The 20,706-nt window shown below is 34.2% G+C and overlaps 2 protein-coding genes and 1 long non-coding RNA gene across 5 annotated transcripts; 2 read left to right on the forward strand and 1 right to left on the reverse strand.

Annotated features, from left to right (window-relative positions):
- Positions 1–3,593: 3,593 nt before the first annotated feature.
- Positions 3,594–7,292, reverse strand: LOC105635366 (DNA-directed RNA polymerase). The gene is made up of 8 exons (XM_012218441.4): positions 7,137–7,292; positions 6,755–6,872; positions 5,754–6,088; positions 5,250–5,401; positions 4,847–4,956; positions 4,660–4,745; positions 4,107–4,208; positions 3,594–4,006 (listed from the first exon to the last, which is right to left on the reverse strand). Exons 3-8 carry the CDS (start codon positions 5,861–5,863, stop codon positions 3,877–3,879), a joined length of 690 nt encoding a protein of 229 aa, XP_012073831.1. The 5' UTR covers positions 5,864–6,088; positions 6,755–6,872; positions 7,137–7,292; the 3' UTR covers positions 3,594–3,876.
- Positions 7,293–7,912: 620 nt separating this feature from the next.
- On the forward strand, positions 7,913–9,229 carry LOC149493421 (uncharacterized). The gene is made up of 2 exons (XR_016322667.1): positions 7,913–8,195; positions 8,281–9,229. It is a non-coding gene; the product is annotated as an uncharacterized LOC149493421 (long non-coding RNA).
- Positions 9,230–12,522: 3,293 nt separating this feature from the next.
- On the forward strand, positions 12,523–20,169 carry MP (Transcriptional factor B3 family protein / auxin-responsive factor AUX/IAA-like protein). Of its 3 annotated transcripts, XM_012218444.4 has the most exons (16): positions 12,523–13,088; positions 13,202–13,556; positions 13,771–13,883; positions 14,899–14,997; positions 15,094–15,150; positions 15,604–15,756; positions 15,839–15,923; positions 16,163–16,253; positions 16,588–16,752; positions 16,848–16,970; positions 17,236–17,311; positions 17,469–17,604; positions 17,686–17,940; positions 18,073–18,986; positions 19,464–19,654; positions 19,750–20,169. In XM_012218444.4, exons 2-16 carry the CDS (start codon positions 13,445–13,447, stop codon positions 19,889–19,891), a joined length of 2,712 nt encoding a protein of 903 aa, XP_012073834.2. In that variant the 5' UTR covers positions 12,523–13,088; positions 13,202–13,444; the 3' UTR covers positions 19,892–20,169. The 3 variants fall into 3 exon arrangements, with proteins under 3 accessions (XP_012073834.2, XP_012073833.2, XP_089581723.1); XM_012218443.4 differs by having other exon boundaries at positions 17,686–18,986; XM_089725597.1 differs by lacking the exons at positions 12,523–13,088; positions 13,202–13,556 and adding an exon at positions 14,293–14,332 and having other exon boundaries at positions 17,686–18,986.
- The last annotated feature ends 537 nt before the right edge of the window (positions 20,170–20,706 follow it).

Here is a 20,706-nt window from a genome sequence, read left to right on the forward strand (position 1 = left end):
TCTCTGTTACAAGCTACAACATTATAGTACCATGTTACTGTAATAAGAAAATAATAAAAAAAAAGAAATTGAAAATTTTCTCATCGATTTATACTGTGTTTTTAAGATTAAAAAACCTGGATTAGATTACTCCAGTAACACCATGGAGTAACAGTATTGAAAACCTTCTGGTGGAGTAGTCGAAAATCTAAAAAAGCTTTTTTATTTTACCGATTTATCTTGATTATTCACAAATTAAACATCATTTTCTAAGAAAAAAAAAAAAGCTTTATAGCGTTTTGAATTGATTTTTAAAAAAGCTGTAACCCATTACGTTAAAGTCAGTCTCTTTCATGTAACCAAAGCAGAAGACAGTACAGATAGAGGTGCACCATACACGTACGTACTATATATATATCTATATACCGAAACAAAACCATAACTGTCCAACAAAAGAATCCAATCTTACGTAAGAAAACTCACTACTTAATTAGGTATTTATGTTTAAACCTAATTAATTAATAGAACAATCTTCTTCTCCTTCACTTTGTTACAAAAATATTGGACGCAGAATCTTTCAGTTCTAGAACAAACAAAGCCTGCCCACAGGCCACAGTTTCTAATACAGTGTTTGAGAGAGAGAACCAGAGAGGTAATATAAAACATGGAAAAGTTGAAGATCTTCACATGGGGTTTTTGTTACTTAAAGGATAAGGCAGTAACAAGCTATAACTCTCATAGCTTTTACTAATATATATATATATATATATATATAACGAACGAAATATTACTTCTTTTTATTGGTCATTCCCAAGAAATCCGTACTGCCATTGGAGAGCCCAGAACAGCTAGCCAAGAGCCATGCCTCCATACTTTCTCATTCACGTCCATATCTTTTATCTTCTTTAATTGTTTCATAAAAGTAAACAAAAATAAACCCTATATGCTCTATTCATTGAGTTTCACGTATTCAATTTTTATTGAATCGAACATTTCTTTTTACAAAATCCGATGGTCAGGACTGAGAGAATTTGGAGTAGGATTAGCCTGCATCACTTCGATATTTAAATTAACTGAGAGAATTTGACACAGTATACATTTGAGTTCTTTTTTTTTTTTTTTTTTTTCTTATAAATTTCCGTTTGTACCTAAAATTTAAAATTAAGATTTCTTGATAGAATTTTGAAATCTTCAAGCATTAGGCTGCACTTTAGAGAAAACTATGTCGAAATTTTTGTTGAGGATGACCAGGTAAACGCATTCAGAAGAAGGAAATGGCAAAAAAGTTGCATTTTAAAACACATATTCTGCTAGCTGTCCGAGTATCTATATATATGAAAATTAATTGATCTTAATTTAACTTTCCTTAAACAAAATTCTATCTTTCTCTCTCTCTCAATGATGAGAGGAATGAAATTAATTAATTAGCACTAGTGATGAGAGATTAATGATCCATTGACGTGATTAGGAAACACAATGATAGATATAAACAAACCTCTTTCTGTAATGGGAGATGGCATGCTAGTCTACAGTAATCGACAAGCTAGCTAGCTAGCTTTGGTGGTTGGGATATTGAAGTCAAACTAATTACTCTTAACTGCTAATTATTCCTTGACAGTTTTGTTTTTTTTTTTTTAATTACATCGAGTGATTGATAATGATTGACAGACGTTGCTTAATTTCTTGATGATATTGTCAACAATTTTGTAAAGAAAAACATATTGTCAAGAATATATCAACATCGCGTGCAATAAGATGTTGATTGTTAATATTTAAACATAAATTGCTATTTTAAGTTTGAACTTAATTATCAAAAATCCAATATATGGACCCATAACACCAACTCTATATCCCATTATATCATATATTCTTTTATTACAATCTTTCTACTTAATACAACAATTGATTGATTAATTTTCTTGTAAAAGTCAATTAATTGCTTTTGTTGTTGAAAATTAAGGATATATATGATTAAGCCCAAGGTTTCTAATTTCCCTCTTTATAGACAGCATAAGATGAAATCTACTATTTATAGGTTGGGCTTGGACTTGAAAAATATCGAAATTTTCGAAACCTCGATTAATCTGGTCCATCTAATCTGTATTGTTCTTTACAAATTGAAACTTATGATTGGATTTATTAATAGGTAACACCTTTTTTGAGTACGAGACTAATTTTATTTTAAGATTCGTAATTGTCTATCTGTATAAGTATTTTTTTTCTTCAAAGTTTGCACCCTAAGATTTTATTTAGCATAATATTATGGATAAAAAACAAAAGGTTTATGTAATTAATTAACAATACATATAAAAGTTTATGAATTATTCAAAACCATAAAAAAATCATTGCAAACAATTGTAGTTAATTAAAACAATTGTAAAAACAATTGTAGTTAATTAAAACATGCAAATTGGAAAAGGGTGTGGGTCAAAATAAGGAGATGTAAACCAAACAAAGATTCTAACTAAACTTATATATACACACAATGTCCTTTTCACACAATTGTCCTCTAATGGTCACATTTATAATTAATTAAGAGGAGTAACATATTACTAACATAACATTAATTCCTACAAAGAAGAAACAAAAAAAAAGAAAGAGGGCATTATAAATATAATTAGAGTGTTGGTAAGAGGGTATGAGCATGTTACTAAACCGGATTATACGGGAAAATTTGTCATAATAGTGGCTGTTTTGTAGTGAATAAAAAAGGGAAACTCTCACATGGGAGTTGGACGCAACTGAGAATCATTCACCAACCTGAAAAAAACCCATCTTCTCCATTTAGTATATACCCTCTTTCTCATATCTAATATGCATATCATGTTTTAGAAAAATAAATCTTACAAGAAGGACCCAAAAACGAATATGGGACGTTCAATGAAAGAAACCCCATACCTTATAATGATAGTGGTTCCACCTGTATAGATCTGTTTCTTTGTAGTTGTTGTTCTATACAGTGGATAGGGGAGCTGCAAAAACTAATCATAAGTACATGGGTGCAAATGGAATGTACTTTTTTTGGACACACATCCAAATTCCAATAAAAATGATTGACAAACCAAACCCTACATTGATTGCCAAAATCTCTGGTTCAGATATCCTTGCTCCTTGACATGTGTCCAATCTAGCTGTAGTTTTTACAACCCAAGATAATGGAAAATCCCATTAAGCTTTACTTTTCAGTGCCGTCCAAATTTTTGTTGATCATTGAAATTCAGATTTCAGCACCAAGTTAGGCCGAACGCCATATTATTCATCCTTGTTATTTCGACCCAAACCAACTCGAATTACCTACCATCTTTCAACAACATGCCTGGAAGTAATTTGATTTAGATATTATGTATAAATATCTACACTTTTAGCAGGTAATATAAAATTTAGCATGGCCAAAAAGTATAAATTCAAGAGTAACCTTATGCATTTTTCCAATATAATATAATGCAACAGTTAGGGTACTTTGACTGGTTCTCAGTTCAGCCCGTTTAAACTATAATATATTTGCTAAAATCTGTAAATAACGTATGCAACAAATCAACCTCCAAAATGGTCTAATTATTTTGCATAAGTTTGAAATGGAGGGCCCAATGGGCCATATGCGGTTTGAGAGAAAATTGAGTTGCAATCTTAAGACAAAACGCATTAAGCTGTAACTATTCCACAGGGTTACACTGAGCATGCTTACATTGAATAAGCTTAACTGCCTGTACATACATAGTAAAAGCAGGATAGTTATTGTGAATTTGATAGGGTTGACATCAGAATTTCATGCTCAAAGTAGACCAGCAAATTACAAGTTATATAATGTATATAACTGGTATAAAACAAAAGAGTTGAAATTAACAGGAACAATGAGTATAGAAAAGAGTCAGGAATCAGCAACAGCCTTCAATGATGTTATGCATTTCTATGCTTCTTTGACTTTTTAGTTTCATGGTCATTGTTCAAGGAATACTTGTCCCTGCTTGCATTACCACGGTCTTGCACTTCAATTTCTCCATCAGGTTGTGTCCTCTTCTTTTTATTACTACAAAGTTAAATACCGAGTTAACATCTCAAAAGCTTAAAATCCGAGAATATATAAACAACTCAGTTCAGGTTTTAAGGAAGCAGTTTAGTTGCCAAACCTGTCAGTTATAGCATTTTTAACATCCCCATCCAACCAACTAATACTTCCAGTGTGAGTTGGAATCAACGATCCAGAAACATGCAGTATTTCCACATCAAAACTGCAAAGATTAATGATATGTCAATATAATAAAATTATTCAAGGTCATAATCAAGCTATGTTGACTTCATCATTTAAGCCAATGCAAACCGGAGCTCACTTCTGGTCAAACAGTTTGAGATGCTTTAGCACTCCCAAACCCAAAGTTAATGAGATATAACAGCAATCAATAGAGGAACTAATAAGATATTGACATCAGGAGATTTCATGGGCTGTGTATAATTCAGACTCTGCTTTCCACAGCATGACCATGACCATCAGGTTTCAGCTTCATACTCCTTTAGAAGTCCAATACAAAAAAAGATGTATGCATAGGTATGAACAGTCGGACACCAGATAGAGAGATTATATCATTTTCAATTCTAAAGGACAAATTTATCTAATAAGTCATACAAATCATATAATTATACATTTTGAAGTGCACAATAACAGCAAACACAATAACAAGTCACCTCTTGACAACAAAGCGTATCACAGTTCCAACCTTTATCACATGTCGTTTCTGAACTTTGCTAACATATAAGCCTTCACCATGTTTCTATAACAAATAATAGAAATCATATTAGGAAATAAATTTAAAATAATAATTCCCAAACACAAAAGAAGACATTCAGAGCATAAGCATGTAAAGGTACCTACACGTTTATATCTAAATTCATCACGAATGTCTTCATCTGTTATAACTCCAGAAGAAAACCCAAGAACAATACAATGAATGTATTCTAGTGTAAGTTTCACAACCTTTCCCTCTGGACGTGACAGAAAACAATTATTAAGAGCAAGATATATGCAGCAACACCAAACAAAATGCTGTTATATATATGGTATAATTCAATGTCTCTATCACAAGAACTAATATCATTCACAAATTTGTAAGGAATATGTTGTATTGCTTCCCAATAAGCTTTTCGCTGCATATTTATGGTTACAATCATATGACTTAGTTTTTTTTGTTGCGATTTCAATGATTTAATTATTGAATTCAACCTGTAATGGAAACTATTGATAAGTTGCAGAATCCCAAGAAGCGTAGCTAAAGTACCTAAAAGCATATCTGGCTTTGGAGAGAAAAGCAATAGATTTGCTTTTAGTCTCACACCAAAGTAGGGGTGAACTCCAGAGAGAATTCTTGCATGTTTATCTGGAGCGCTCCAATCATAAGCTAATACAACACCTTCAAAAGTTTCATTGAACCTGTAAGGAAATCGAAAATAAGCAAAACCAAACAACAGTGTCACAAAATAATTCAAACAATAGATAGAGAGGTGACATGAAAGAGAGTGCAACGGTGTAAAAGCTATAGCAGATAGAGATTTTACTCTGTTATGTGGACAACATCTACACACTTTTTTTCATAGCAGGTCAAACTCAAAAAATAGAACTGATAATAGTAGTTTATTCTTATAATCAATATGATTGTGTTTCCAATTTTCAATCTTTTGACAGCATTTCTAGGCATGAACTGTGCAAAATAGGCACAATTGAAAGGCAACTAAAGACACTTAAAGAGAGAGAAACAAAGAGAATAAGAAGCAAAGGAACGAACTTGAAAAGCAAGGAGCTGAGCTCACTGAGTATTGCTCGAGAAACATTCTTGCTCTGGGAAGGATGAACATAAACTACCAAATTGGTACCTGACACGCTCAATCCCTCCATCTAAGTATTAGCAATGTTTATCTAGGAATTATAAGCTGCGAAACTGATAATACGGCGAGTTTAAGTCCCAAAGCTATGGAACAGAGTGCTAGCGACTAGAGAATGGAGAGTCCACAAATTTTATACTCTGCGTGCCACTCGATTTCAGCATCAATTCTCCACCGTAGATCATATTCCGCATCCACACACGTAGTTCTCATTGAAAATCCGAGAGAAGCTCATCACCTAAAATTCATTAAAAACGTTAATGAAGTCAACATTTTATAACTAAAGTACATAACTACATCTGTCCTTAAAGTAACCTATTAATCCTGGGACCAAAGATAAAAACTTTATGGGTAGATATGGCTCAGTATGTTCTTTCATTATAGGTTTTGATTAATATAAAACGTGAGGTGGATAAGAGAGAAAATTGTGCTTGCAATCAAATATCAAACATGAAAAGGAATCACCAGAACATGCAAGGAAAACCTGAACAAGCAAAAAGCAAGTGAATATTATGTTGATGAAACTTTCAAAGTTTTTGTTTTATAAAAACTAAAATAATACAAAAAAAAAAGAAATAAAGGTTAAAAATGAAAAATTCATGGAGAAACTAAATATCAGTTAATCATAGATATAAATTTAATTACAGTTGGTTCAACTAAATCAATGCAGAAAGTATCAGATCTCCATGTACAGAAAATAAAAACAAACGTTGGAGCATAAATCTTAACGCTAAAAGTTGATGAATCAAAACATCAAATAAAGCCTTTGAAAAATAAGAGAAACCAAATCGAGATCTAATCGAATCAATTCCAATCTAGCTTACAAACCCTAAGATGAATCAAAATCAAAATCAAAACCAAAAGAAATATCGGACAAAATTAGAAACAGAATGAGCAAAGTTACCGGTAAGCAAATCCTGGTAGACCAACTTGATTCTGAGTTTCTCCCGGAACGAACCACAAAGAGAAGAAGTAGAGAGAGCAGCAAGTACGCTAGAGAGCAAGAGAGGGTTTTCTGTGCCCTGCGCAGAGCATAAATATTTATAAGCGAGGGTTATCTCCATGTACAGAAAATAAAAACAAACGTTGGAGCATAAATCTTAACGCTAAAAGTTGATGAATCAAAACATCAAATAAAGCCTTTGAAAAATAAGAGAAACCAAATCGAGACCTAATCGAATCAATTCCAATCTAGCTTACAAACCCTAAGATGAATCAAAATCAAAATCAAAATCAAAACCAAAAGAAATATCGGACAAAATTAGAAACAGAATGAGCAAAGTTACCGGTAAGCAAATCCTGGCAGACCAACTTGATTCTGAGTTTCTCCCGGAACGAACCACAAAGAGAAGAAGTAGAGAGAGCAGCAAGTACGCTAGAGAGCAAGAGAGGGCTTTCTGTGCTGCGCGCAGAGCATAAATATTTATAAGCGAGGGTTTTGGCGATACCCAGGTAATTTCACGAGATTTCATAATTACGAAAAAACATTTTAGTTTTTTTATAATACCTAATAAGTCCTCTTTTTAGTGGGCTTTAATAAGGTTTGGGCCGGTGGAGATTTTTTTTCTTTTTTTTTTTTTTTTTTTTTTTTTTTTTTTTTTTTTTTTGAGAATGGGAATTTATTCTTGTTGACAAGGAATAAATTCCTGTGTCATGTTATAAAATACATTCATATTCTTTAGAAAAAAAGATGGTCAAATAACAATTTATTTGGAAAAAGATAGCGCTGATATTTTTTATTTTCAAGTTTTTGAATCAAATGGCTTCTATAATGACTCTAAAATTAGATGAAATATTAGTTCCAGAATGAATAAATCTGCTTGAAAATGTATTCATGGGTGTTAATAGGATTTCTCTTCATATAAATATTGACATCTTATCTATTATGATTACTATAGTTTAATTTATTGTTGATATTATATTATCAAGATTCAATTTCAAAATTTTCTAATGGTTTAGAATTCAAATCAATTCTTTTCTTCTTCTTTTTTTTGCAGGATTCTTTTTCTCCTTGTAATTCCAAGTTCATCGAGGTAAGTAATTTATTGCTTTGCTATTTCTTTAATTTTTAAATTTTTTATAATTACAGAGTTTACTTCTTACTTTGTGATACATTTCTGTAATTTTTATTTTTATTTTATTTTATATGATTATTATATTTCAAAAGTTTCATTGAACCTGTAAGGAAATCCAAAATAAGCAAAACCAAACAACAGTGTCACAAAATAATTCAAACAATAGATAGAGAGGTGACATGAAAGAGAGTGCAACGGTGTAAAAGCTATAGCAGATAGAGATTTTACTCTGTTATGTGGACAACATCTACACACTTTTTTTCATAGCAGGTCAAACTCAAAAAATAGAACTAATAATAGTAGTTTATTCTTATAATCAATATGATTGTGTTTCCAATTTTCAATCTTTTGACAGCATTTCTAGGCATGAACTGTGCAAAATAGGCACAATTGAAAGGCAACTAAAGACACTTGAAGAGAGAGAAACAAAGAGAATAAGAAGCAAAGGACGAACTTGAAAAGCAAGGAGCTGAGCTCACTGAGTATTGCTCGAGAAACATTCTTGCACTGGGAAGGATGAACATAAACTAGCAAATTAGTACATGACACGCTCAATCCCTCCATCTACAATCGAATCGGACAAAGTTTTGCACTTTCGCAATCTGGAATTAGGGTTCTTACAACAGCGGCAAAGTAAACAACGGTGGTTGTAGGGTTTTCTTTACTTTTCTTTTTTTTTTTTTTTCAATTGAATTTGTTAACCAGTAACCAGAGTTTCGCGTGATCAACTATTGTTATGGGCCTTGAAGCTTGTAATTTTAAGCCCAAATAAATTAAGTTAGAGGCCCGATTAATATTTGTCTGTTATTGTAATTTAACTGATTCCCTCTTATTGAAAAAAAAAAGAAAAAAAAAAAAAATCAAAAGATAGCAAAGCAGAGAGCCTCAAATCTCAGTCGGTAGACCGAAGCAACATGCGAAAGAAAAGGGCCTGACCTTTATTCAGATCATTGGCCCTCACAAAATAAGCCCACAGAGAATATAATAAAGTGAGAAATGGACAATAAATAAAATAAAGGAAGGGGGGATTGGTGCTTTGGGTTTGTGGTAGTAGTAAGACAAAATGGACTTCACTCTCATCTCTCATCTGGAAGATTCTGAAGCAAATGTCTCCTTACATCCCTACAACTGATACTGCTTCCATGTTCCCCTCATACCACGCCCCCCTCTGGACCCCACCCACTTGTACTCTTTTTTCTACTGTATGCATTTTCTTTTTGTACGTACTCTCATTATTATTATACGCATGTTCATAAGATCTAAGGTGAAAGTCTTTTTGGTTGGTGGTTTTGTTTTTAACCCTCCCTATAATCTTCTCAATCATTTTTTTGTTGTCTAAAGTTTATGCACCTTATTTACTCTCACCTTATTGGATTTGGATGCTCATTAATTATCAATCGTTTTTACCACCTTTCTTTCATTACTAGAGGGTCCCATCTTATTTAAACCTAGCTTAATTAGCTTAAATCATTCACCCACCATTTAGGTAAAAAAAAGTTAATCTTTTGTGTTTTTGTCCCGCCTAAATCCAACTTTTTTTTATTTATTTTGTTGTCAAATATTTGTGAAATTTCTTATTATTATTATTATTTATAAGAGTTGTGTCTAACACAAATTCAATAAATGAAATTATCAATATAACTTGTGACATGCTCAATTTTTCGAGGAAAATTTGAAAATTCAATACTGACTCTATTAGTTGTATGGGATAGTTTAACGTGGAGGATGGAGGTAGAATAAAAATGTTTAAAGTTATATTAATAATTTCTCTTATTGAGTTTTGAATATGTGTCCTGCGCAATTAATTTATAAAACATAAATATTTTAGCTGCCTAAATTATGATAAAATTGCCACTCTCTTATCACTCAAATAATTTATCATTTAGTATAATTTTTGTTCTTTATTAAGTGACCAAGTAATTATGAGCAACAAACAATTGCTTGTCTCTTTATTTAAAAGGTCATATCATTGCGCGTTGTCCAAATTTAATTATGAGCAGCAAAATTAAACAATATGAATGGCTTCACAAATAATGCAATGGTCCCTGCTCAACTTTTTTTTTTTTTTTTTTTTACATTATTGTTCCAGTCTCATTTGCTTCATATAATATTCTAGAACTATAATATAGAGGGAAATAGTTATTTCTAACTTTATCCTGATTAAATTTTGAACACAATTTTTTCAGACTTATTAAAAAGAAATTCTATACGTCAGTCGGAATGATTTGTGGATTCCGAACAGCTACAATAGTTGAATCTAATAAAATAGTAATTACAACCTAATAAATAATAAAAAATTTAAATTTTAAGAAATAAAATAATTCATATTGCGTAAAAATATGATAAAGTCTATAAAATACAGGGACCACCCTCCTTAAAGTTTTTAAATTTTAATTTATTTTTATGCTATGCTATGTAGTAAAAAATTTAATTTCTTTACTTAGAGAACAATGTAAGAAATTTGTGCTATTTTTAGTCTCAGCTATACATAATTATATCTATGTAGTAATTGTAACGTAGCTATGCTTATACAATTGACGATAGGAGTTGTTGTTGGTGGATCCCACTCTACAATTTTGTGGGTCCCAGTCAAATTTCCATTGAACAATCTCCTGCTCCTGCACCTCCACCTTTGATAATGGTAAAAAGTCTTTTTGATTTTCTTTTATCTTTCCACCGGTGATGTCATTGGGTAGGACCAGGACCACAATCAACCCCTTGGATTTGTTTTTATTTTTAAAATCTTTGATTTGATTGCTTAATGCTGCTTTCATTAGGTTACGTTTGAAATATAATTTTTACAAGTCAAACATCGAAAAGTTTTTTTTAGAAAAAGCAATTGAACGGGGCACATTAGCTGAAATTTTCACGAAAAATCCCCCGTGAATGACACGTGGAACAATATGAGTAGTGTTTGGTTATAAGTATTAGCAATGTTTATCTAGGAATTATAAGCTCGAAACTGATAATACGGCGAGTTTAAGTCCCAAAGCTATGGAACAGAGTGCTAGCGACTGGAGAATGGAGAGTCCGCAAATTTTATACTCCGCGTGCCACTCGATTTCAGCGTCAATTCTCCACCGTTGATCATATTCCGTATCCACACACGTAGTTCTCATTGCATCACGAGCCACTCCGAGTCCTTTTTTTTTTTTTTTTTAAATTCCAATTTCTGTTAGTTTCTGTTTTTAATTGATTATTTTTGTTTTTTCATATCTTATTATTATATTATATTTAATTATTTTTAGAATAAAATAAATATCTGGATCTTATAATTTGTTTTTTTTTTTTTTTTAAAGTGGTTAGTTTTTTTATCAGTACCGCGAGTGTAAGATTTTTAATCTAAAGTACGAGAGTTTTATTAATTCAGTGAGCAATAATTATGTAGCTCATAATATTGATTTTTTTTTATTTATTTCCTAATAAATCAAAGAGTAAAATGGAGATAAGATTTTATAACATTTAGACAAGCTTATGCGCTTTAAATTTGATTTATTTCTCAAATTTGAGTTTAATTATTCTCTCAATTATTGAAATCCTCAAAGTGTCTTAATAAATATTAGAAATAAAATAATACTATATTTTAGAAAAAGAAGACGGAATAATAAATTTTAACTAATTTTATTAAAAATGAAAGGAATCCGTTTCTCCAGATGTAAGAGGTTTTGTTTTGGGGCCCTTGACAGACCGGATTGTAAATCGGACCAGACGATACATAGCAAGTCTGGAAGAAGATGATCTTCACGTCGTAGCATATCACTAAACGACAATTCAATTGTCTCTCTCTCTCTCTCTCTCTCTCTCTCTCTCTCAAGTTCAATCACTCGTCAAAAGGCGCTGCGCCTTATTCTCTCGGGATATGCCCTGCGAGCAACAACAGTAGCTCGGCCCACAAAACAAAAAAAAAAAAAAAAAAAAAAAAAGAAGAAGCGATTGCGTGCGTGACTCTTTTGCCCATGCAATGTCTTACTATCATGTACACTGCATGACCCTTCTATTTTAGAAAAATCCTATCCTTATTTCTCATTTTCTTTTCTTCTACTACCTTCAACCTTTTTGCTCTATTTGAACTCCACAATCTTATAGGCCTTGGCCATTTCACACGCTTTCGTTTTTCTTTCAAACTTCATATTATTGAGCAGTCCATTTTGCTATTTATGCTATTTCGGCTTATCCAGACTTCAATAAATTAAAAAATATATATATAATAAGCTAGAAAGTTAGTAAATGTGAAAACAAAAACGGCGCCGTGAGCGATAATACGGTGGATAGACATGTGTCGTTCTACGTTAGCGTGCGCCTCCTCCCACCGATTTGTCGTGAACAGCACGCGTGACAAACGGTCAAATTATATCAGACGCAAAAGCAAAGAAGCACCTTTTATCGATCTCTCCTTTTTAATTTCCACATTTAATTAATTAAATAAAAATAGAAAACAAAACGAAAATTGCCGTAATGCAGAGAAAGAAAGCAGCTAAAATCGAAGCTAGCTAAAGCAAAAAGCACAAGATCGAGAAAGCAAAGCAAAAAAAGCCAAATGGGAAAAAGCGAGGGCTAGATAGAGAGAGAGAGAGAATTCTCCTGCAAATCCTCGTAATCCACGTGCTAAAATGCGCCACCGTGACATTCTTTTCTTTCCTATTCACCCACTCCCTCCTTTTTTAAAAAAACATAATCTCTCTCTCTCTCTCTCTCAAGGACACACTCCCTCTTTTCTCTTCGATCACATGTCTTTATCTCTGTATTGTACAGTTTTCGTGTTCTAATAGTCTAAGCTCTGCTTGTTTTAACATTTCTTTATTATGTTTATTTTGCTTTTTAATCTTATTTCAACAGTTTAAAGCTGCAACGAAATCGCTATATACAGAAAGAGTGTGCGCAGGATAAGAGCTTACACACTTTTTCTACTTTCTAGCAAATACACGTTTATTGAGATGGACAGAGGGAGGAAAATTTTTTAAGTGGAGTTTCAGATAAAGGAAGCTCCTTTTTTTTTTTTCTTTTTTCTTTTTTCTGGGTGATCGAAAGAGTAGAAGGAAAGAGATCATCGCAGTAGTGATGATGATACATGGAGGGGGTTCATTGAAAGGTCGGTTTCTTTAGGGAGATAAAAACAAGCACTTGATAATAACCATTAACTCGGACATATACAGAAAGAGAGAGGTGAGACCCACTCCCATGCTTCGGTCCGCGTGCTTTGATGCAAAATGATGGTTTTTGGTTCTTGTTGTGTCAAAGGCCCACCTTAAAAGATCTCTATGGTTGCCTTTTTGCAGGTTTTGTTCCTTGATTTTGGACTCCCGGAAGGGGGAAGGCTTCTCTTTTGTGTACAGTTGGATTGGTCTTTTTGGTGACCCTGGGATTCCCTCTCATGACATGGCTTGATCAATTATCCTTTGCCCTTTTATTTCTTTGAATAGATTTCGGATTGGCGGAGGGTTTTTGGGGTTATACATGTGAAGATGGGGTTTTCTACTGAGTTCTTCTGCTTGGAGTAGAGAACACTGAAAGAGAAGCAGATGATGATGGGTTCTGTTGAAGAGAAAATCAAAGCAGGAGGTTTGGTCAATGGAGCACAAACCAATTTACTCGAGGAAATGAAGTTGTTAAAAGAAATTCAAGACCATTCAGGTTTTGTTACATTTCGCTAAAATCTTCATTTCCTTTTTGGTTATTCTAAAAAGTTTGGCTTTTCTTGCTCATGGCTTGAGATGATATAGTAAAGGTTCAGTTTTTTTAACCATGCAATTAACGAACGGCTTCTATTTCGTCTATATGTGCGTGCCATCTATAAAGGCGGTTGAAGAGTGTTTTTACGTTTAGAGATTGTCCTGCTTGATTTCAGGGACTCGTAAGACGATAAATTCGGAGTTGTGGTACGCATGTGCTGGTCCGCTTGTTTCCTTGCCTCAAGTTGGAAGTCTTGTGTATTATTTCCCTCAAGGGCACAGTGAACAGGTTTGCATTTATCATATTAACGCTTTAGCCTTTCCTATTCAATCCTTATTTTCAGTTTCAGAGTACAGTTTCATAATTTGCCAGCTTATTATGGTTTTGTGAAGTGAAAATTGAAGCATAAATTTGGAGGCATAAAATTTTATTAAATTTTACCCTTTTTCTAAGTTTTCCATCACTGATTATGTTCTATGGTAACAAAGATCTTTTATGCAAAAGGCCAAATCTTTATTTGCTCCTTCAGTGCTACTCTGGTATCCCCTATCTTTTGATGTCAGCTGTTGTGATGTCTGTTTCATGCTCAAGGCACAGTCCGTGCAAAAATAGTTAGATAGAACCAATAATTAGAATCTTGGCTATGGAGCGTTTAGAATTCAAAAGTATACAAATTGAATACTCTTTTGTGATGCAGAAAGACTTGCTTTGGAGCTGATTCTACAAATACATGATAAGTTGAGACTTTTTTACTTGTTCTGGTTGTGTTGGTAGTTTGTCATTGTAATAGTTATCTTCAAGGTTGATTTGAGTCAAGCTGGTGTTGGAAATTGATATTTCACCAATAAGACTGCCAGTATGCTTTATCCCGGGGCTGCTTCCCCCGAAGCAACTAGAAACTACATTGCATGATGTGGTTTCATGTCTATATCTACTTATCTGAGATGTTCACAAAACCTGTAATGATATTATAATCCAACCCATTACATATGATCTGGAAGTATTTTAACCTGTCTGCTTCAGATAAAAGCATGAGAAACAGCCTGGCTGTCATTATTGGTTTTAGTGAACATGGAAGTTGGGAAAATAGCTTTACGTGTTCTATATTTTGTAAAAAATTAAGTGTTTATCATTCTGATAAATTTGGAATTTCTGCTAATCGGAAACCGGCATAATGTAACAAGAGCTTTCTGAAAACAGAGATTATAAGAAGATAGATTTTGTGACAGATTCTTTGTTGTCTTGTGGCAGATTGTTTCACCATAATTCAGAGAACTAATGAACTTTCGTTTGGCATGTCTAGGTGGCAGTCTCCACTAAAAGATCGGCAACTTCACAAATTCCTAACTACCCAAATCTCCCTTCTCAGCTATTGTGCCAAGTTCACAATGTTACTCTACATGTATGCCAATTCTATACTGACCGTTTCTCTGTGTTTGTGCATGCTACTATTATATCTTGTTATTGTAATCTGAACCTGCTTTTCTTCTAATTTTAGGCGGATAAAGACACGGATGAAATTTATGCCCAAATGAGTCTTCAACCAGTGAACTCTGTAAGCTTGACTACTATATAGTTTATCTAAGTTCTTCGCTTTGGCTCCTCTTTACTCTTCCTTCCAAAAGTGACCAATTATATATATATATATATATATATATATATATTTTAATGAAAGTGATCCTTTTATTTATATCTTAAATATGAAGACCCCATGGCCTCCAATAGTACAATACCTTTAATCAAATGAGGCAAAGAATTAAAAGAGGTAAAAGAAAGAGAAAAATGATGTAGCCTTTGATGAGTGGCCAAAAGTTGTGCCGCTTGATTTCCTTCACGATAGATGTGATGAATGGAAAGGAGTGGATATGCAATAGGTCAGCAACACGTAGCAAAATCGAGGGTCCTGCTCTAGTCCATTGTGCTCGATTAACGCGAGCAACTAGATCGACCAAATATATATATATATATATATATATATATAATACCTAACACGTTTACTTCTGTATAGGAAAAAGATGTCTTCCCAATTCCAGATTTTGGACTAAAACCAAGCAAGCATCCAAGTGAATTTTTTTGCAAAACCTTGACAGCGAGTGATACAAGCACACATGGTGGATTCTCGGTGCCTCGAAGAGCTGCAGAAAAGCTCTTTCCTCCATTGGTCAGATTTGATCTTATCTAAAAGTCTTTGTATGAGATAAACCATTTTGTACTCTTCAGTTGATGGTTTAATTTACTCTCAGGATTACACAATGCAACCACCAACTCAAGAACTTGTTGTTAGAGACTTACATGATAATATTTGGACATTTCGCCATATATATCGCGGTGAGAAATCTTTTGATTTGTATTCCTATTTCTTTACTAAATTGATTAAGACAGTTCAGAGAAACATGGAATTTTATTCAATCTTAAACTTTCTTGGGGGGATGTTTCTTGGTCAAATTGTAGTTGCTTTTGAGCCAATGATGTACACCTTTTATGACATTTTTCCCTTTTCTTTATTTCCTCCCCTGTGTTTGACTGCTTGTCTGGAATTTTACCGTGCTCTTTGACTTTTTATGCAGGGCAGCCGAAGCGGCACCTTCTTACAACTGGGTGGAGTTTATTTGTTGGTTCAAAAAGGCTTAAAGCAGGTGATTCTGTTCTGTTTATCAGGTAAAATCCATCCTTATAATGCCATAACTTTAATGTCTGCTATTTGTAGATGGGAGGGACAGAAACATATGTAATGAACTCCCTCCTCCTCCTACCATTGCATCAGGTTTCCCTTGAGCTTTCTACTAACCAATGATGTTTTTGGAAATAACTAACCTCATTATTGTTCTAGTTGTTGCAATTGTTTTTGGAAAATAACTCTGGTAGGGAAAAGTTGTGTTCAGTCTTTCTTGCAAAATGATAAGAAGCTTTATTGCGCCATGTGATTGCTCTCTCTCTCTGTCTCTCTAATATAGTTATATGTTTCAACTTATTCTTTCCTTAATATTACAAGGGATGAGAAATCACAGTTATTGGTGGGTGTAAGGCGTGCAAATCGTCAACAAACAACATTGCCATCATCTGTCCTATCTGCTGATAGCATGCATATTGGTGTCCTTGCTGCTGCAGCTCATGCTGCTGCCAATCGGAGTCCATTCACCATTTTTTACAACCCAAGGTTTATTAATTCATGATTATATCCTACTTTTCTTTTGTCCCATACAGTAGGTTTCTGAATATGGTGATCACATATATTCTTTCAACTATTCTTAGGGCATGCCCCTCAGAGTTTGTCATTCCTTTAACCAAGTATAGAAAAGCTATATATGGAACTCAAGTTTCAGTTGGAATGAGGTTTGGAATGATGTTTGAGACAGAGGAATCAGGCAAACGCAGGTAATTTTTCAATATACAGCACCCTTTTACATCCTTATTTGATAGCAATTTAGCTGTAATAGTAACATATAGCATATCCGCAGCAAACTATTCATATTTACTCGTACTCCATAATAAAAACAAAAGTACTTCATGTTCATGGAGATATTTTGCCTGATAAATGCCACAGCCATCTAAAGCTTTAATTAAATCTGCATGGTTAAACTTGGATAGTTGTAGGCTTGACATGTAGAGAACTTAGCAGCAGTTTTTAATTTTTCTGCAGATATATGGGCACAATAGTTGGTATTAGTGACTTAGATCCGCTGAGGTGGCCTGGCTCCAAGTGGCGAAATCTTCAGGTGAGAGGGCTGCTTGCGGAACTGAATGAATCTTGTGCTCTTATCTTCTGTTGCAATCGTTTCACAGAATAGAAACTAGGGAATTGCCAGTTGCTTTGCCTATTCGGCAATTGAATATTTTCTGTTTTTTTTTTGTTTTTTTTTTTTTTGAGAACAGGTCGAGTGGGATGAGTCAGGGTGTTCCGATAAGCAGAATAGGGTCAGTTCATGGGAAATTGAGACTCCTGAAAGCCTCTTCATTTTTCCTTCTCTGACTTCAGGTCTCAAACGACCCTTGCATTCAGGGATGTTAGGTAAGTTTATCCTATTTCTGTTTTTTAGGGGAAAAATTTGTTCAACATTTATTGTAACTTTTTTTCTTTTTTTTTTGCCAGGAGGAGAAACTGAATGGAGTAACTTGATAAAAAGACCCCTCATCTGGCTTCCTGAACATGGAAATGGGAATTTTCCATATTCTTCAATTCCAAACCTGTATTCTGAGAGACTTTACAAGATGCTAATGAAACCTCAGGTTAACTATCCTGGAATCTGTGAGTCTGCCCTCCAAGAACTCTGTGCTGCTAAAGCAACTCCTGTTGATGATGTGAAGACCATGCAGGGACCAATCAATCAGCTTAACCAGTCAGTAGGTATGTCAGTAGAAAACCAAAATTATTCTCAATTCTGTGCCAACCAATCTGACGTAATTAACCCATCTGCTTCAAAAATAAACACACCTGGGAATTTACATCCTCCTTGCACTGTTGAAAATCAAACACCAGATGGAATTAATGTAGAAAAGTTGAAATCGGAACCTGAGCATTCGGCAGATCAGATAAGCCAGGTAACCTCGACAGGAGAATGCAATGAGGAAAAAACTTCCTCAAGTCCTACAAATCTGCATAACTGCAGCAACCAGCTGGAGTTTCAAAATCAGAACCAGGCTCACTTGCATGCTCAAACCAATGTCTGGCCAATGCAGCAACTGTTAGAGCCTTCCACTCTGCACTCTCAGCAAATTAATATACCCCAAGCTGATTCTAATGTTCTCAATGGATCACTTCCTTTCTTAGACACTGATGAGTGGATATCAAATCCGTCTTCTTGCATACCTCTCCCTGGGATATATGGATCATCAGGGCCTCTGTCAATGTTTGGATTGCAAGAACAATCATCCATACTCCCTGAAGCAATTAATCCTTCTTTACCTTTAATGAATCAGGATTTGTGGGATCAACAGCTAAACAATTTAAGATTTTTATCCCCACCAAGCCAACTCGTTCCTTTAGCTCAGCAAGACCTCTGTAGCCTTAACTCAAGTGGTGCAAAAGATTTGTCAGATGAGAGCAATGATCAAAGTGGGATATATGGCTCTCTTAGTGTTGATGTTGGGAATGGGGGAAGTGCCGTAATTGATCCTTCTGTCTCTAATACTCTTTTGGATGAGTTGTGCACGTCGAAGGATGCTGATTTCCAAAACCCTTCAGATTGTTTGGTCGGTAACTTGAGCTCAAGCCAGGATGTTCAGTCACAGATTACTTCAGCAAGCTTAGCAGATTCCCAAGCTTTCTCACAGCAAGACTTTCCAGACAGCTCAGGTGGTACATCTTCAAGCAATGTGGATATTGACAAGGGCAATTATATGCAGAATAACTCATGGCAGCAAGTTGCTCCACGGGTGCGGACATACACAAAGGTATCATTCTTGTTGCATATCTAAATGGCTATTGTTGGGTGGATGGGGTTGGGGAATGAAAAAATTGAAATGGTACGACTGAAATCATCTCCTGGTTTGGCTTTTAATTGAGTTGTGTCTTTAGTGTGATTGAATAGTTAAGTATTTACGGCTAGAGATTCCATCATAGGTATATCATTCTTGTATAAGGATAATGTTATATGCCTGTTCATATAAATTTTTATTTAACTGGATGGTTTTCAGGTTACTCTAGGTCTGCATGCAACGGTCAATGTTTTTATATATTTGTTTTTATAATTGAATCACATTTCTAGTCATCAAAAGGTTTGTCATTCTTATTATTATTTTGGAATTTTCCAGAGTTTTTAGCCGTCTACATTATTTCCTAGTGCAATCAAAGGAATTTGCATCTTTTGTGTCTCCATGATTTGTAATCTCGACCCAAGCCAAGGTGATGAAATTGTTTGTGGTTGACAGGTTCAAAAGGCTGGCTCAGTGGGGAGGTCGATCGATGTCTCAAGTTTTAGAAACTACGAAGAACTATGTTCTGCAATCGAATGCATGTTTGGACTTGAAGGGTTGCTTAATAATCCAAGGGAGTCAGGTTGGAAGCTGGTGTATGTGGACTATGAGAATGATGTTCTATTGATTGGAGATGATCCATGGGAGTAAGTTTAATCATTCATTTTTGTTATGTATGGCTTGTTTGTATACTGTTGGAGCCAATATCTGAAGACTGAGGCCATTTTATTTGCTTGTGCAGGGAGTTTGTTGGTTGTGTCCGCTGCATAAGGATCCTGTCACCTTCTGAAGTTCAGCAGATGAGTGAGGAGGGAATGAAGCTCCTTAACAATGCCAATATCAACGGCCTGAATACCTCCGTAACAGAAGGCAGCCATGCTTGAGGCTGAACAATAGCTGCCAAAAGTAACATATATTTACATGGTGGAGCTGGGGCTATCGTCTTTGAAATTTCTCGTCTTCATGATAACACGGTGATGGATGGCGAGTTATATGGGCATTTGTTAGAAATTAGAATGGGTTTAGATATATAAATATGTGGTGGCATTTGTTCATGTCAAACTAATGTATGAGATACTTTATTATAGATCCTTTCATGCAAGCCCTATGTTCTGTATTTAACGCGAACCCGAAATAGTCGATGCTAATCGTGCTTCTTCAATCCCGAGTATTAAGGACTAACTAGTAAATAAACAAGTTTGATGGAAATAGGTAAGATTAACATGGAGATTACCAGTTCAAAAGAGATGGATAACATTTTCTTTTATTTGTCCGTTTACTAGGAAAATTTGTAGTTTTTTAAAAAACGACACGGAATATTTGTTACTGTCGGTACAGGTAAAGATCAGATGTGAAAAGGAACCGGTCTTTACCAAATCTGTTGAATAGGGCTGTGCATAGTTCCTGGGTAACCTATTTATTTGTGTCCGGACACAAATGCATCCTCTGTAACAAGTAAATTTCGAGTCATGTTTCCTTTGGCAGACAAAACTAGTATCAATGGATTGTGAGCACTGGTCAATTACTTAAGCTTCGGATCATTTACCTTGGAGAGTTTCAGTTCAGATCTCCAGATGATTTCTTTTAATTTATCATCTTTTAATTTCAGATACATTTCACAAGTACTCGTATGATGATATAAAACAAAGCCATTATTGTAATAACGAGATTTATGTTGATTCTATGTTGAAGCTAATGC

Source organism: Jatropha curcas, chromosome 9 (genome assembly GCF_041381405.1).
Source record: "Jatropha curcas cultivar XTBG-Jc1 chromosome 9, XTBG_Jcur_1.0, whole genome shotgun sequence".
Taxonomy (NCBI): domain Eukaryota; kingdom Viridiplantae; phylum Streptophyta; class Magnoliopsida; order Malpighiales; family Euphorbiaceae; genus Jatropha; species Jatropha curcas.

Bases quoted from the DNA above. Each gene is read 5' to 3' on its own strand.
- LOC105635366 (XM_012218441.4), bottom strand. From the start codon at position 5,863: ATGGAGGGATTGAGCGTGTCAGGTACCAATTTGGTAGTTTATGTTCAT. The intron at 4,957-5,249 runs GTACTTTAGCTA...TGTCACGTCCAG, and splicing joins AAAGCCAGATATGCTTTTAG to AGGGAAAGGTTGTGAAACTT. The intron at 4,746-4,846 runs GTAGGTACCTTT...TATTTGTTATAG, and splicing joins ATGAATTTAGATATAAACGT to AAACATGGTGAAGGCTTATA.
- MP (XM_012218443.4), top strand. From the start codon at position 13,445: ATGATGATGGGTTCTGTTGAAGAGAAAATCAAAGCAGGAGGTTTGGTC. The intron at 13,884-14,898 runs GTTTGCATTTAT...TGGCATGTCTAG, and splicing joins CTCAAGGGCACAGTGAACAG to GTGGCAGTCTCCACTAAAAG. The intron at 19,655-19,749 runs GTAAGTTTAATC...TTGCTTGTGCAG, and splicing joins ATTGGAGATGATCCATGGGA to GGAGTTTGTTGGTTGTGTCC.